At 36.9% G+C, this 17321-nt stretch overlaps 1 protein-coding gene across 1 annotated transcript in view; it reads left to right on the top strand.

Annotated features, from left to right (window-relative positions):
• The first annotated feature begins 7380 nt into the window (after positions 1–7380).
• The window catches only part of CA8 (carbonic anhydrase 8), a 48358-nt gene continuing 38417 nt past the window's right edge, over positions 7381–17321 (top strand). The window contains exons 1-3 of the mRNA XM_081322783.1: positions 7381–7613; positions 9797–9988; positions 12950–13074. Coding sequence (XP_081178909.1) covers positions 7553–7613; positions 9797–9988; positions 12950–13074 — 378 coding nt within the window. The 5' untranslated portion in view covers positions 7381–7552. The remainder of the gene's footprint in view (positions 7614–9796; positions 9989–12949; positions 13075–17321) is intronic.

Genomic DNA, 17321 nt, shown 5'->3' with positions numbered 1-17321 from the left:
TTCACCATCTACAATGAAGAGATAAACCCCTCAGAAATTCATGAAAAAATAGTTAAAAAAGAACCAGAAAATCTTTGCTGTAGTGTATAAGGAAATATAATAGTTTTGAACTGAAACTAGTCCAGTTGCTGGAACACTTTTCAATCCTTTTGTTTGTAATTAAATTTTCATTCTTCTCTCAGTTGGTACTAGGATTAGAAGCCCTGCAGGCACTGATTCAAAGACATAACTAGGTAAGCTAAGTTTACTGAAAAACAAGGAAAGCTGCAAAGAAATCCAGTAATTACTGAGTGTAAAATGCAAGCCATATTTATCATGAAAACAGCATGCAGACTTCCATCCTTGTATTATAGTGAGCTAAATGCTTTTGAGCATTTGTTTCTTTTTATTCATTCATTCATTCATTCATTCAATCAATCAATCAATCAATCAATCATTTATTCATTCATTCATTGTTATTGTCCTGTTCCAGTCTGGTAGACTTGAAATTTAGGACATAAACCAAAAGCATTCCAAAGATGAACATGATATCTGCTACCTAATGGTCATGTTGAGTTGGATGTTGTTCATGATAATTTCTTCCTTATCTTTCAACTAATGCTGTGCAAAGATTTTTGCTCTTTTAATTCATCAAACACTTGTTTAGATGAAAATAGTAGTGTTGTTTTCTTGGACTCATTTTGCCTAAAATGTTCTTCTATTGCAATTGTGTTTGTATGTGTATTCAAAAACAAGTCAATTGATAAGGTGCACAATATGAGAATTACATTACATTTTGTGTTTTGTATATCTATCCAAGGAAATCCTCTTTATATTCATATATGAAAGTTTTTATGGGATGGAGAATGGCACTGCATGTAAACTGTTCCTCCAATTGTTCTATTGACTGTGCAAGGAATAGACTTATAAAAACTCTTTCAAAGATAATCTAAAGCTAAATATGCTAAAGATATGCCTCAGATAAGGATCTAACTGTAATACAGCTTTGGGTTTATTGTGCCATTTCTGTCAAATGGAGATAGGAAATCACAATCCTTGGATATTAGCCTTTCATCTTTCTTCTGAAGGATCAGATATTTTTATTTGTTCATTATCCTTTAGAGGCCACGTAGCCCTGTTCAATCACATCTCCTTTAATTGGTCCTTTGCACATTCCTCAACATGTTACAGGTTATAGCGACATCATTTATAAGGAGACTATGCCTTCTATTCATGACCTGTATTTGTTTGCCTATAGCACTTGCTATGCTCCAGCCAAGTTCCTTTCCCTACCTCATTACAGTCTTGTGAGGTGAAGGATGAGTGATTCTTTTGTAACGTTGCTACAAAAAAAAAGTCTCAATGTCAACTGTGTGCAAGATGTTTGTACTCAAACAATTCTAAGCACAAATATTTAAATAAGAATTATAAACTGAGTTGCCATGACATTTTATTGAACAATATTCCTGAATAGGAATTGTACCTGAGAGTTTACATGTGGGGAAGACAGAAAGACTGACTGACAGACAGACAGACAGATCTCAGATGTGCCAATCTATATCTATATTTTTAAAATGTGAATGCACAGAGATGTGTGTATACATGTATACAACACATGCCCCAATCACACATCTTAAGTACGAGACTTATACTTTCCATTTCATTCCTTTCTAAATATACTGAGCTGTAATAAATTTTATTCCAGCATTTCCACGTTTTTCTTGATTCTGCAGTTTCTCTCATATATGTACAATTTTTCAAAGGTAACAACAATTAAAGTCAAATGAGTGAATGAATTTCCCTAATTTTTCAGGAATCCCATCTGGTCATTGAATTAATTCAATTAGGTTGATGATCTTCCAATGTCTCATGATGACAGTTTCATTTTGGTAAATCTTGATTTATTAACATTTTTCCATTTTACCTTCCTCTATAATTTCTCCTACCCAATAAAGATATTATTTTGTAGACATTCTGTCACTTCATATCTTTCATTATTGTCCTTTACATCATTCAGCATTATGAGGATCTCATCACTTTTGGTCTTTTCCTTTCTTTTTTTTAAAAAAAAACAGTCCTATCTCACTATGTATCTCTTGCCAAAATAAATTTACCATAGTGATGCCTTTGGTTTTTCCCCCCCATACTCCCGTGTGTGTGTGTGTGTGTTTGTGTGTGTGTCTTTCAGTTTCAAATGGCACCAAATAAGACTTCATCACTATTTACAAATGTATTAATGAAAAGTATTTAAAAAAAAGTATCTGGGTTAATGTTAAGACCTGGACCTGCCAATCTGCATGGGGATTGAAAAGTGATATACAATCTAGGGGATAGTTGGTGATACGCAGATGTTCTCTTTCCACTTTTTAAAGTCTTTTAACCTTTTTAATTTGGTTTTTAACTTTGTTATTATTTATGCTTTTACATTATGATATTTTCTTAATTGTAAACTGCCCAAAATCACTTAGATGAGAGGGTGGTATAGAAATGTTATGAATAATTAAAAAAATAAAGACTGCACTTTATTCCTTTAAAAATCAGCTTGATTTTTACATGAAAGCACTGCTCCTGCTTGCAATGGATAGGAGTTGATGTTGCTACTATGTAGGGGTCAACCAGATTAGCACATTGTAATTGCACTAGATTGTGTTAGCTCACTTTATGACTTTCTTGGTCTTGTGCAAGTTTGAAAACATGCCTATAGTGAAATGACTGGGGAAAAAAATCCTAAATAAAAATATGACTGGGAAAAAGTCCTAAATAAAAATATTTTCTCCCAAAAGTTATTGACTGTGATTCAGATCCCTGTATGAATCCCTTTTTTAAAATAAATAAATAAATAACCTTTTACCAAATTTGTGTCTTGACAGAATGGATAGGACAGGGGCACCACAACTATCATTAGCTAGATGGGGTCATGCTAGAAAGAGAGAAAGTTCCAAAGCCAGACAATTAAACCAATTGTTTTTCCTCTTTGCAGCGACTGAGAAAAGATGCAATAGAAAAAAAGGACAGAGAATGGAGGCAGGCTATTTCATGCTGATATTTTTTTATGACAAATCAGGGATGAACAGATAGCACTTCTATGAAGTATTGGTAGTCCTTGTTTAGTGACAATTAGAACTGGCAACCTGGTCATTAGCAAAGCATTCACTAAGGGAAAAATCACATGACTGTGACTGCTTACAATTTTATTTTAGCTTTCCTTTGCTTTATAGCAGGGGTGTCAAACTGGTGGCCCGAGGGCCAGATGTGTCATGCATAGGTCATGCCCACTCCACGTCTGCAAAGGCAAAACATGTCACAATACATCACGATACGTCACATGATGTGATCGAGTTTGACCCCTGTGCTTTATAGCTTCCGAAGACTAGGACCCCAAACAGTCTGGTGAGCCCAATGTGAAAGGTCTCTGGAATTTTACTCCTGAGGAAGCCAGGTAAAAGGACAATTCTAGTACCCCTTCCCGCCCCCCACCCCCCCGGCCACCCTTGGGAATGCTTATCCTGGTTTTGGTGATAATTAGTACAGATAGTCTTTGACTTGTCACCATAATTGAGCCCAACATTTCTGTTGTTAAGTGAGATAGTTTTGCCCCATTTTATAACCTTTCTTGCCATAGTTGTTAAGAGAAACACTTAAATTAGTAACACAGTTAAGTGAATCTGGCTTCCCCATTGACTTTGCTTGTCAGAAGGTTATACAAAAGGTGATCACATGACTTTGGGACACTGCAACCGTCATAAATATGAACCAATTGCCAAGCATCTGAATTTTGATCATGTAACCATGGGGATGCTGCAATGGTCTTAAGTGTGAAAAATGGTCATAAGGCACTTTTTCAGTGCCATTGTAACTTCGAACAGTCACTAAACAGATCTTACAGGTCAACGATTACCTGTAAGAAGTGAATTGTTTTATATTCATTGGAAAGGAAGGCATTATAAGAGAGCAAGCAGGCACACAATGGGGGAACACACATGGAAAGGAATGTATTAGCACCAGATGTTTACCTAGCAAGTGGTTTGAGAGACAAAGAAAAACCTTTATTATGAAATTGATTAGGGTCTCGTCAGTGTCAGGCAGATGTGCCAGTTGGCTGGAGGATTCTAATCAAGTCATTAAGTCATAGAACTGAGTTTGTTAACTTGGAGTAGCATGCTAGGGAGGAAGGCAATTCAGGATGAGATAGGTTGTTTAGGCAATCTTTCCACTCAGAGGGGTATGGGGGGGCAGAAGAAAAAAAATCAGGTCAGGAACAGGAATATGTGGTGATAGGAAATCTCTTACGGACTTTTCACATAAATACGAAAAACAAAATTTGTGATTCATAGCTTTTGTTATTAGACAGGATTTATGGCTTTGATTAGTAGAATAGATTATAGACAGAAATTACGATGTAACTTTAGAGAGAGAGATAGTTAAAATATAATTGTACTTACAACTGCTGTTTTACAATCTCTTTGTATCTTTTTTGTTTTCTATTTTTCTTCACATTTTTTCTTGCATTTTTTGCTTCTCATAGGCACATTCTTTAGTTAACTTTTACACAAGAGTGGAATGTTTGGGGATGACATATTTTAAAATCCTCTTCAAATTCAGTTCCTGGACTGTTTGTGAGAGCAACAGTATGTTTCTTAACTTGAAAAGATATCAGCTACATTCAATAAACCATGCTTAATCTTATTCAATTAGCGTATTGTTCTGGTTTAGATGACACACTGCCCTGTGCTGGATTAGCATAAAATGATTAAAATAAGGTTGACTGGCTAGTAGTAGTTTATGTTGTGAATACAACCTTTAGGATCTTTATAATGGTGATGACCTATAAAGCCCTAAATGGTGAGGGTCCGGGATATTTGAGGGAACACCTGCTGCCAGCATCAAGTTCCCTTCGTCCAGTGCGCTCCCACAGGGAGGGTCTCCTCAGGGTGCCGCCGGTTAAAGACTGCCGGTGGGTAACACCCAGGGGTAGGGCCTTCTCAGTGGGTGCGCCTGCCCTGTGGAACCAGCTGCCTGCGGAGCTTAGGACTGCCCCCAACCTCCGTTCATTCTGCCGGGACCTGAAGACCTGGCTCTTCGAGCTCTCTGGCCCAGGCTGAGAATATTTTTAATTTTAATTTTAACTGGGTTTTAATTTTCTCAGGGTTCTATTTAATCTCTTTTAATTTGTTTTAACGTTTGTATTGACTGTTTTTTAAATGCCCTGTAAACCGCCCTGAGTCCTTCGGGAAAGGGCGGTATATAAATCTAAATAATAATAATAATAATAATAATAATAATAATAATAATAATAATAATAATAATAATAATAATAATAATAATATAAGTATATAGGTAATAAACTGCATAGAAAAGTCTTTGCAGGTCTCAGATGATTATGTACTATCAAGTTGGTGTCGGCTTTTAGCAACCTCATAGATGATATGTCCCTAACTTAGTCTCTCAAGACTTCCAATGGTGCACCTATTGCCACTATAACTGAATTTGTTTGCCTTAACATCATCCTTATCTTTTTTTCCTTTCACTTTTTCCAGTGCTGTAGCCTTTTCTTGATAACTAGGTCTCCACACAATGAGTCCAAAGTAGGATAATTTGAGCCCAGTCATTTGTGCCCCAAGTGGGAATTTTGGGTTTAGTTGTCCAATGATCCATTTGTCTTCTCCAACACCATCCAATGTGGATTAGGTAATCCTAAACATTATTTTGTTAGCAGGGGAAGGGCTCAGATGAAGACGTGACAAAAAACATATAATTCTCCTGCATGAAGAAGAGGTTCTGGGGAGACTGATAGAAGCTGACTGTCGATTTGTGATGAGAATAGGTATTGGCTGCATCTCCATTATTCACTGAACTACAAGTATAGGTAGTCCTAGATTTATGACCACAATTGACCCAACATTTCTATTGCTAAGCAAGATAGTTGTTAAGTGAGTTTTGCCCCATGAAACCTTTCTTGCCACAGTTGTTAAGTGAAACACTGCAGTTGTTATTTTAATAACACAGTTGTTACATGAAGCTGGCATCCCCATTCTGACTTTGCCTGTCAGAAGTTTGCAAAAGGTGATCATATGACCCTGGGACACTGCAACTGTCATAAATATGAACCAGTTTCCAAGTGTTGGAATTTTGATCATGTGACCATGGGGAAGCTATAACGGTCATAAGTGTGAAAAACAGTCATAAATCACTTTTTCCAGTGCCATTGTAGCTTTGAACAGTCACTAAACAAAAGGTTGCAAGTTACCTGTATCTCAGTCTACAAAGACTGAATGTGCTTGAATTTGCTAAGCCTTAATGTAGTTTTTGACAGAGTAGTGTTATGCTTAATATGCTTTATTAAGAGTGAATAAGCCACTTTGAAAACAAATTATTTGCAGCAGTTAAATATTACTTTGTATTTTACATTTCATCAAACCCCAGAACTGATTCATCCTTCCTTGTAGCTTGTCAGACAAACCTGATAAAAATTCTTTCATTCTGAAACTTTTAGAAACAAAAAATGAATCTTCCTAGGGAGGGAAAGTGAGAATAAACATTGATAACAAATCTTGCTTTTCAGAGATGGATAGATAATCTGGAAGACTGATTTGCCAGTGACATTTCAAATCACCTTTATAATTCTTAATTTACTGTCAGTGTTTAAGTGTATTCATTTAAGCTTCTCAGAAACACTTGTCAGTTCCACAAAGCAATATAAAAAGGAAACCCCCTCTAATAAGGCAGTTGTATCTATGTTTTTCCTGCCATTATAAACTTGATCCGGAAGGAGAGGAAGATGAGGGATTAGGTTAACCATATTTTAGTCTAGATAGAATATCGTATAAATCTAGCACATTATGGTTTCTGATATCATGCAAGCACATAAATGTGGTTTGAGAAAATAGTGTTAAATCATGGCTAAGCAAATGAGCTACAGGGATTGTGAAGCCCAAACTCTGTAAACAAAGAAGCTGGTTGTCTGAAATAATATAGCACAATATTAGATAATTACAGGCCCTTGGCATGAGTATTCCTGACAACTGAAATTAGGATTGAAGATAAGTCTATAAGAGACTGTTGACTTAGAAATAGATGCACATTTAGTAATACAGCGTTTGAAAAAAACAGCTTTCCTTTATTACAATTTAAGTGTCAGCTATAAACGTTCCTGAAATGGGGTAGCCCAAGGGGAAAGCAAGGAGGGTTATAAACTCTAGTTAATTCACTATTGATTCAGGCCACGCTTCCCAACCTCTCTTTCACCACATTTTCTAGACTGCATCGCTTTACCCTTTCGACCTTCTGACATGGACGTTTCTTTCCTTAACACCGTTAACCTAAGCAACGGTGCGGACGCAGCTAGTTGCGCACAAACACAAACCGCCCCGTCTCACGAGAGGCACCGCCTTCTGAACACGTGTCTCTTTGCAGCCAAGTCGCCTGTCTTCACACAGTCCCAACCTAGCAGGTCGCAAAAGACAGCGCCGGCTCCTATTTTCAGTGCAGGCACACAACCAGGCGGAGAGCAAACTTCCGCGCGGGGTTTTTGCCTAGAGCGTCCGCGAAGCGCGGAAAAAAACCTGGCAGCTTCATGGAAGAATCGGGGCAAGTCGCCGAGAGAGAGGAGAGTGTGGATTGGGGCTACGAAGAAGGTAAGCAGGCGGCGGCGGGGTGAGGGCTGGGTAGAATTTGTGAGCTGCGACCAGTCGGAGGAATGGGAGGGAGTGGGAGAAGACGGAAAGTAAAGAAGCCCACGCTGGCTCTTGTCCCCATCAATATGTGCAGGTAATACTTGCCTTGGTTATCAGATGCTGTCTGGGGTGTTCAGTAAAGCAGATTTCTTCCAACGAAAATGAAAGGTTGCCAGGTGAAGCCAGCTGCATCCGAAAGTGAGGGATTTGTTTGGAGGTAAAACAAAAAGCTTCAGAATCGCTTTAACAACACACTGCCGTGGGGCATTCAAAACTCAAATGCTGAGGAATTGGAGTGACCGCGTCCCTACTTGCAACTGCTGTGGCCCCTGGAAGGGATTTTTAATCTCTTGGGTTTGTTTTTTTTAATCACCTGTGTGTTTTGAAAGGTGAGAGCATTCCTTTAAAGGCAGCACGGAGCCAGAGTTGTAGATGGGATGTTGTGTACACAGTGATCACGTAATATAAGAAGACTAAGAAAACAAAATTGCAGGTAGTGTGGATTTGTTAGGGACTCAGATTCTTCTTCAGGCTATTAAGTGAAAATTAAGTGATATTAAATGAAAAATTGTATGTGCATGCAGGAATGGATGCTGTTCCTGTGTTTGGGATGAAAAAAAAATGTACATTTTCTGAGATGACGGGAAGGAAGCATTATACAAAACTAGAAAAGTTAGATTTTATTTGGTAAAATCAAGATATTAAACATCTATCAAAATTCTCAATCATCCAGATCATGGATGTTCCAGAGGTTCTTTTCAAAAGGCAACTGGACTTTCTTGGTTTTTTCCTTGAAAAACTGAAGAAGCTTCTTGGATGAGAAGCGAAATGTTTTCATGGGGAAAAACCCTCCAAGAATATCTAGTTGCCTTTTTGAAAAACACCTTTGAGAAGATGTTAAACAGGAATTTAATTCTTTATTTTAACCTAAAAAGAGTTTTAATCAACTTAAATGTATTCCCTGCTTTGTGATGGTTCATGCCCTTTACTCAGGCTAAGCAAACTTTCTCTTAAAATCCTGATTTCCAGTTTTTATACCTGAAGGACATTTTTATGGCTTAAAGATAGTAGGAATTAGTAGCTCATGTGTTATTAAAATGTTAATTTAGGGATTCTTTGGCTGTCTCCTGTTTAACATACCTGCTGGAATTTTACTTGTAGACCCCTGTCAGGTTATTGCATGTCAGAAATGACACTGTTCTATAGTTAGTTTATTCTGTGTTCATCAAATGATGATCACATCAATTCTGTGTTCATCAAATGATGATTTTGGCAATCTAAAGTAATCTTTGACTTGTCCTTAAATCAACCTGAATATATATTTTTTATTTCTGATCAATGATTGTGATAATAGGAATTGAAAATGAGAACAGGAGCTGTTTTGTCACATAGTTTTATTTTCTCTAAAGAAATCATTGGCATTTGTATTTTATATTATGGTACTTTAAATGTTCTTAAGAAGAAATCTTTGGCATGACCTACTGGCCCAAAGTGGATAAGAGATTAAATGCATCTTTGCACTTGACAAGAATTTTTGAAAAAGCACCCTCTCAAATATGTGGGTATACATTGTTCATTCCTTGCATTAAGCAGGTGGAAAACACAATCTTTCTAAATGTTGTAGCTCTTACACAAACCATAACTTTCAAGCTGCTATTTGCATACAAAGAAGCAGTCCTCTGGATAAATGTCCATTGAATAGTTAATACTTTGACCCTGTTTGGTCTTGAAATATGATATGTATAAATAACTTTGGTTCATTTTCCTAGGGATTTTTGTCCCATGTCTCTTGATAATGTGATCTAGAAAAAGCAGAAGCTAGTGATGCTATTATAAAAGAAATCCAGTGACTGCTATGCTTCAAATGAAAGCACTGTTAATGAAATCAAGGTTAAATTCTTGTGTTGCTCCCTTTTGCTTCTGTGGTCTAACTAATTTAATTACTCTCATTTGGATGGGAGTTTCCACCTGCCTCTTGTTTGGACTAATCTGATGTCAGACTTTTTACTTCTGATCTATCTTCAATAGACTTGGAAAAATGTATAGCAGGACAGGGTAAATCTTGTTACAGTCCATTTTTCTAAGAGCATATAAAAAAACTGTTAACTTTCATTTCAATGAAATGTGTTATTCTCTTTTTTCAGGTGTTGAGTGGGGGCTAATCTTTCCTGATGCAAATGGGGAATATCAATCTCCCATTAACCTGAATTCAAGAGAGGCCAAATATGACCCATTGTTACTAGAAGTACGCTTATCTCCAAATTATGTTGTATGCCGTGATTGTGAGATCATCAATGACGGACACTTAGTTCAGATCCTCTTAAAGACTAAATCAAGTATGCTTTCTTCACTACTTACTTCCTTTGTTTGCTTTAGTATAAGCTAATACCAGTACCCATTGTTTCATTTTAAAATTATGTTACTTATGATTAGTATCAATAGTAGCAACATATTCAGAAATATTCTATTTGAATCGGAGAACTGAATGGGACTATTTAGGCATTAAGTCCAATCTGCTGCTCATGGTAGTAATTTAAAATAACGAATTCCTGTCAGAGAACTATCTGGGCTTTCCTTAAATGATAATTGGTTCCACTGTCAAATTGTTCTCAACTGGGAGGAAATTTATCCTAACATTCACCCAGTATCTGTTTTTCTTTAACTCAAATGAATTTCATCATCTGCATTTTGAGAGATTGGAAACTTTGTCTATATAAAATGCCTTTATGTACATGAACAGTGCCATAAAATTCTCCCTCTGTTTTCTTATTGCTGTAAGGTATGCGTTTTTCTCAATTTTTCTTTGTGCTCTTCAGCTTTATTGTCCTCTGAACTTGCTCCAGTTTATCTGAATCCTCTTTCATTTACATTAATTCAATCAATTAAATTCAATAGTACATTTATGAGGAGACTGATCCAAGGTCTGTGATCTGAACTCTGAACTGAACTGAATTGGAACTGAAATTTTATGGTTGTGCAGTACAAAGTATAAGAGTGAAGGAAAATGATGTTCCATGTATTAAATAACTGATTGACTCAGGGCTTTCCTGATTATCAGGACTCTTAATTTATTTCATTTTAATTCTCACTGTCAAACTGGGGCACAGGAAGTGCAGTACTTCAGTTACCCTAGACCAAATTGATGCCCTTTAAATATGTTGAACTTAAGTCCTTTGATTTTTTTTAACAGTTCAGCATTTGGACATACTTTTCAGCATCATTTCAATGTATCAGTAGAATTCCTGCTTAGAGAATGTTGAATTCCTACTTCTCTGCTTTCATGTACATAACCTTTGTTTGATCAGTATGGAAAAGGCATCCTGTAAACCTCAGGAAGACATTAGCTAGATATTGTTGTAACTCAAAGGTCACTTGGAAAAGCAGATGGCTGATTGCTGGGAGTGAAAGGAATGAGACCTCACTCCACCAGGAAACATACATGTAATGTGTGTACAAATAGGAGATATGAATATACAAGTCTTATATCTCTTTCAAATAGAAAAGAGCTCAGAAATTACCCTCTCTAGTATACATTTTAAACAAACATTTCCTTTGCCAGCATTCAGAGTTGATTATTTATAGTATTCCTGGCAATGTTCTAAATGATATGAGGCAGCTAGGGTTAGACACAAAGAAATCTCATTATGATTAGAAGAAATGGTGCCCTGGTAACTTGTAGCTTTGAGTCAGGAAAGTTTTTAAGTCCACTTTAGATATTCTCCAAAATTACAAACAGAAATCAGGGAAAAATTATGCCCACTATATCTCACCCAATTGCAAATTGGAGGGAGGCATATGTTGCATATGTACTGATACAGGATTTGTGTCAAAAGTGGGTATGTCTAGCTAGCCTACTGCAGCATAGAGATGAAGGCATTTCCTTTAGTTTCTTCCAGAGCAGACACATACTTTGGGGTGGCTTTTTGGCAGGAAAGGAACATTTGGAATTTAGGATTTCATCCACCTCCCTGTTTTTTTAAAACATGGCCTTATTATACTGTAAAGTTGTTGATCTCGAAATTCACAGTTTCCCTTTTAATTTACCAGTCTGGTTTTTCTTGTTGTTGTTAAATTATCCAGGGAAAAAGAGCCATAACTATATGCCCTATCTGTTTTTATGTACCAGATCCAAGGCTGACTGATGTTTGGCTTTGGCCATGACACTTCTCTTTTGCAGGCTGCAATAAGATCACAAAGTTCAACACTTTCTATCTAAATTTATCAAATAAGCTTTCTTTCTAAGACAATTATTTTGTTTTTACTTATGCAGAATGTAATAAGCAAAACTCCACAAGCTTAAAATTAAAAAAAACTGCTTACAAATAATGTGTGTGTATGTGTAATCTTCCCAGAAAACTTCAGAATATACAGTTATAATGTCAGTATCATTTTTCATCCACAATATTTCTGAAAAAATGGTTTTAAAAAAATCACTTTCCAAACTTTCAATGAGAACTTGAGCAATGTAATAACTTTCTGAGCTTGGCTGGAAGGAAGTAATTGAAGACTATAATTTATGTTTTGTAACATTGGCATGCATTATTAATATATAGTTTTAACACAGGAGAAACACAACTTAAAATATTTCAATATATCTCCCAAATATATTTGTATGAATTGTCTAGGGAGAAAGACACCATACAAAATGGTTTCTCATTTGCTGGTGTCCTCTAACATCTAACAAACTCATACAATTTTGTAGAATCTGTGCAACTGAGGTTTACTTGCCTCCTGTTGCTGCTGTCAAATTGTTTTGACTAGCTGATCATTCTTCATTATTATGTATTAGCAGGGCTCACACATGGAACTCAAGTTTTATCTACAGTTAGTTGAATGAGCCTCAGTAGCTGAAATCAGACAATATGTGAAGCTACAGCCAAACAAATCACATTGTGGGTTACAGCATTGTGTGTGTCCAGCCATTGCTTGTTCCTGCTCATTTCTTTCTTGTATTCAAATGGCCAAGTATAGTCTCAAGGCAACTGTCATATAGTAAAACATGGGCCTCCTATACAGTATAGTTTTATTTTCATAAACATGGCTCAGCATATATTTTTCACTAAGAAACTGTGACATTGCATAAATAAAAGAATGCAACCAAATACTATTTGCATAGTATAACCATGAAGTATACAGTATTGCTCTACCAACGGTGTTAATTGTGAACTCCATTGTAGCTTTCACATTTGACCTTTGCCCAAAGAGAAACAATTTTCCAACTGTTTGTTCAGAGGGATTTTAGAACATTGCTAGCCATGAATATCACTTGCTATAATTTGTATTGTGCTCTTTTCCAGTGTTAATGGGAGGCCCATTACCTCGGGGCCATCAATTTGAACTTCACAATGTTCGATTTCACTGGGGCAGAGAAAATCAGCGTGGCTCAGAACACACAGTTAATTTTAAAGCGTTTCCCATGGAGGTAAGAGTGGTCTCACCTTACATAGCCTTAGAATTTATTCTCTTAATGTGAAATCATTACCTCAGTACCAGTTGGTTTCATTTTAACCCAGCATCTTATTGATTTATAGCAACAATTAAAGGCTGTCATTTGAGGTGGGCACTGAGAATTTAAATTTACACGCATAGGATTGTGCCTCTGGTGAAAATTCTGTGTGATTAATTGGTCATAAAATTAATACACAATACTAACTTTGGCGTTAATAATATTCTAAAAAAATACCTGCCACAATAGCAATTTCTGGGTCACCTTGAGTAACAAGTTGTTTTGCTTCCTTTTCTTAAACTGCATTGTTACCCATCTTTGAGGTGACTCTGCCCAGTTTTTAATGTGATAAAACATGCAGATATCAAAATAATTATGAATATAAAACATTAAAACTACAAAGCATTAAAACAAAACAATCACAGGTTTGGAGTAGAGAAGTGGTGATGCCTTCTCTGTTACTGCACCAACCACCTCCTGCCAACAGCTCCTTTTGGGCTCCATGGCAGCCAGCTAGCAAGCTTTAAGACTTTTCCTGAAGCCTTAAAAAGGTGGGGGTGGATTTCACCTTCTGTGGCAAGGTGTCTCAAAGGGTGGGAGCTTTGGCAGAAAAGACTTTTACCCTGGATCCCATTAGCTGAAATTTCTTGGCTGATGGGGTTCACACAAAGCCTTCTGCCAGCAGAAGTGGGGGGGGGTCAGTTGCATTGCAGAAAGATGGTTCCACAGATATCCTAGACCCATGCCATAGAGGGTTTTAAAAGTGATAACCAATACCTTGAATTGGACCCAGACACAATTCAGTAACCAGTGCAGCTTGCATAACAGTGGTGTTATTTGTGCCACCCTGTCTGCACTGCTACATTCTGGACCAGTTGTGGTTTCTGAATACTCGTCAAGTGTATCCCCATGTAGAGTGCATTGCAATAATCCTACGCAAGATGACCAGGGCATGGATGACTGAGTGCCAGACCACACGATCCAGAAAAGGGCAAAGTTGGCACACAACACAAAGGCCCTCCTAATCATGATGCCATCTGAGTAGGAGTCATGAGTCTAGGGGAATCCACAATTGCATACCAGGTGTGCCTGGGGTAGAATCTGGAATTAATGATGATAATGGATCCTGAAGCTCTGCATATCTACAGCCACTTTGTGTTACCAAGGGTCAGCTGAAACCTGTTTTCCCTCATCTATGCCCCCACAGCTTCCAGGCATTGTGAGAGGGCAGCCACTGGGAGGGATCTGTAACATTTTTTTAAAAAGAAAATAATGCATGCATTTATTCTTAGATGATTTCCAGTTTTTAATGAAATGCAACATCTAGAACAGGGCTTTTCAACCTTTTCACCCATTGTACCACTTTTAGGATATGTTAACACCTGAGTACCACCAGTTGCCTAGCAAGGTGTCAAAAAGTTGATGACCAAAAAAAAGGAAAAAAGTGATGAAGTACAGGTAGTCTTCGACTTACAACAGTTTGCTTAGTGACTGTTTGAAGTTACAATGGCAATGGAAAAAGTGCCCCCCAAGCCACAGCTGAGCAAGACACCTGCCTACCTGCCCGGCAGTGCTCTTCCTCCTGTCCGAGGTTTTCATTGTTGTGAGCATTTCTGTTGAGGATTGGCAGCAGGGGTGGGGTGGGAGGTATTTGGTTTTTATTCCCCCCCTCTCTGCTGGGGGATTGCAGCAGGTTTTGGTCACTTCACATGACCCTGGGATGCTGTGACCGTCATAAATATGAATCAGTTGCCAAGCATCTGAATGTAAATCACAAGACCCTGGAGATGTTGCAACATTCCAGCTGATCGGCGCTTCATCTGGGCTCAGAAGCGCCAGGATCAGCGCCGAGCTCCAGCTGGAGCCTGGCGCTGATCCTGGCGCTTCCGCTGAGCCCTGACACCCCTGCAGCTCCAGCCATCTGTTGCTCAGGCTTGTGCGGTGCTGCCACCGGTTCAGCTCATTCCCCTCCCCCACTACCACTTTCCTGGGATGGTCGCATACCACCTGCCAGGTGCCAAGGTACCACAGGTGGTACCCATACCACTGGTTGAAAAGCCCTGATCTAGAACTGTTTCTTAAAAGTTTTGCTCTCAGGACTGCTTCCCACTTTTTTAAACCACAGAAGACCCCAAAAGAGCTTTTTTAAAAAATAAAAAATATATTTATTGATATTCATCATATTAACAATTAAAAATGATGCATTCGTAGAATATGTATTTTTTGAATCATACATGATATTATTTTAAATTTTGCAAGTATCTTCAATGTGTGGCAAATAATTTTGATTACAGAGAACTCTGATATGGTCTTGGGAGATCCCCAGGGGTCTTATGACCATATATTAAGAAGTCTAGAACATGCATTGCATATTCATAGTGCTTGATCTGAGTAGACAGAATATCTCAAACCTGTGTGTCTCTGTCTGGTTGCAATATTTAAGTGTTTCCTCATGCATTTAAGTTGTATTTTTATATATTCAAAACTCTTTGTGTACATTTTTGTTTGGCTTTAAATATTGTGCTATTTTATTTTCATCCATTTATAAGTTTAAAAACAGCACATTTTGTCTTTTTTTTACCTATATTTTGTGGAATATATTATTTTGCTAAAAAAATTCTACTTAGAAATGGCATGATTTGTAAGTTGGGGGTGGGGCTAAATAGTTTAAAATTTTCCTTCCCTCACCTAAGACGAGAAATATAGATTTCTTAATCTGATGTTATTTTGTTTCATAATAGCTTTTTTCTTGGCATTACTTAGTGGTGTATAGTATGCTGACTGGGTGGGTCAGTTTGTTATCAACAATTAAACTATTAACTATATCAATACATGAATAAACAAAATGGAGTATGAGTTTTCTGTTTAAAGGTGCAAAACTCTTTGCTTATCTACAGAATTTCTTATCTTAAAAGTTCCCGTATTCCTGGATGCATATCCTTTTCCTTTCTTCTGTTTCCTGTCATTCAACTCTCTTTGTCTTCACACTTTTCTCTTTGGGTTCTCTTAGCTTTCTGCAGGGCGCAGCAAAAAAATAATCAAAACACCAAGATGGTGGCTGTGACTGAATGGTCAAAGATCTGTTTGTTTTGAAAGGTGTAACAATATACATTAAAAAGGGGGCAGGTCTTCAATTACATGACTATATTGACCTTTGGGGAGCCTTCTTGGTTGGCTCTGTGCCAAAATAATTTGGGATCAAATTCAGGCTTGCAGAATTAGTTCCACTTTATCCTTAAAAACAAAGAATAGACAGGTAAGAAAAACTGAAACAGGAAAATGCCAATTAGATTCCTTTAAATTTTAAGGACCTTCTTCATCATTAGTCAACCCTATAACAAAAATATACACTGTAACATTAATATTAAAGAAGCTGCTCTATGAGCATCAGTAATGTACATGCTGCTGTACAGTCACTGCTTTTATAATGGGTGAATCAGCCTTCCTATAAATCTCTTTGTCTTATTTAGTGTAACAAAGAATCTACAGTTAAACTATTAAAACCTCTAGCTAGGTGTAGAATCAACAGCATAGCATATTGTTATAATATATTTCTAGAATACATATTTTCTGTTTAGAACCTGGAATATGTTTTAAAGGCTTAATAATAATGTGAGAAAATTTCATGGAGAAGATTAATTATGTGGTAAAATAATAGGTTAAAGTAATCTGTGAATGGCCATAAAATGAGAATTTACAGATTTAGTTGGTGAACAATGTTAATAGATACAGTATTTACTGTACATTTTTTTGGAAGCAGTAAACCAAGAATGAATCTGTGACAATCTGGTTGGCACATTTAGCTTGCTTTTTTCATTTATTATATTTTTCAGATGTTTTCAAACAACTAAAGTATATCTGTACAGAAATCTTTACAAACAGATTTTTGATACTTTTTTAAAAAACACTTTTTAAAGTTTTGTTTTTAAAGGTTTAGTTTTATAGAGCATTTGTTCCTTTTGTTACAGGAAGAAACAGCCTCCTATATTTTTAAAACAAGACAATGATTAATGTGCACTCCTGGGAAATCTTGAAAATCTTTACTTGAAGTGTGTGATTTTAGTATTTTAGGATTAGGATCTGAAATGAACACACAGTAGAATTACAGATAGTCCTCAGTTAATCAGTTCAGTTACCATTCAAAGTTATGATGGTGCTGAACCAGTGGTACTTATGATCGGTCCTTGCGTTCCAGTCATCACAGCATCTCTGGCTTGGCAACT

Source organism: Vipera berus, assembly GCF_964194415.1.
Source record: "Vipera berus genome assembly, chromosome: 3".
Classification (NCBI taxonomy): Eukaryota; Metazoa; Chordata; class Lepidosauria; order Squamata; family Viperidae; genus Vipera; species Vipera berus.
Note: the sequence above shows the minus strand (reverse complement) of the source record. Positions and strands in the feature narration are given on the sequence as shown.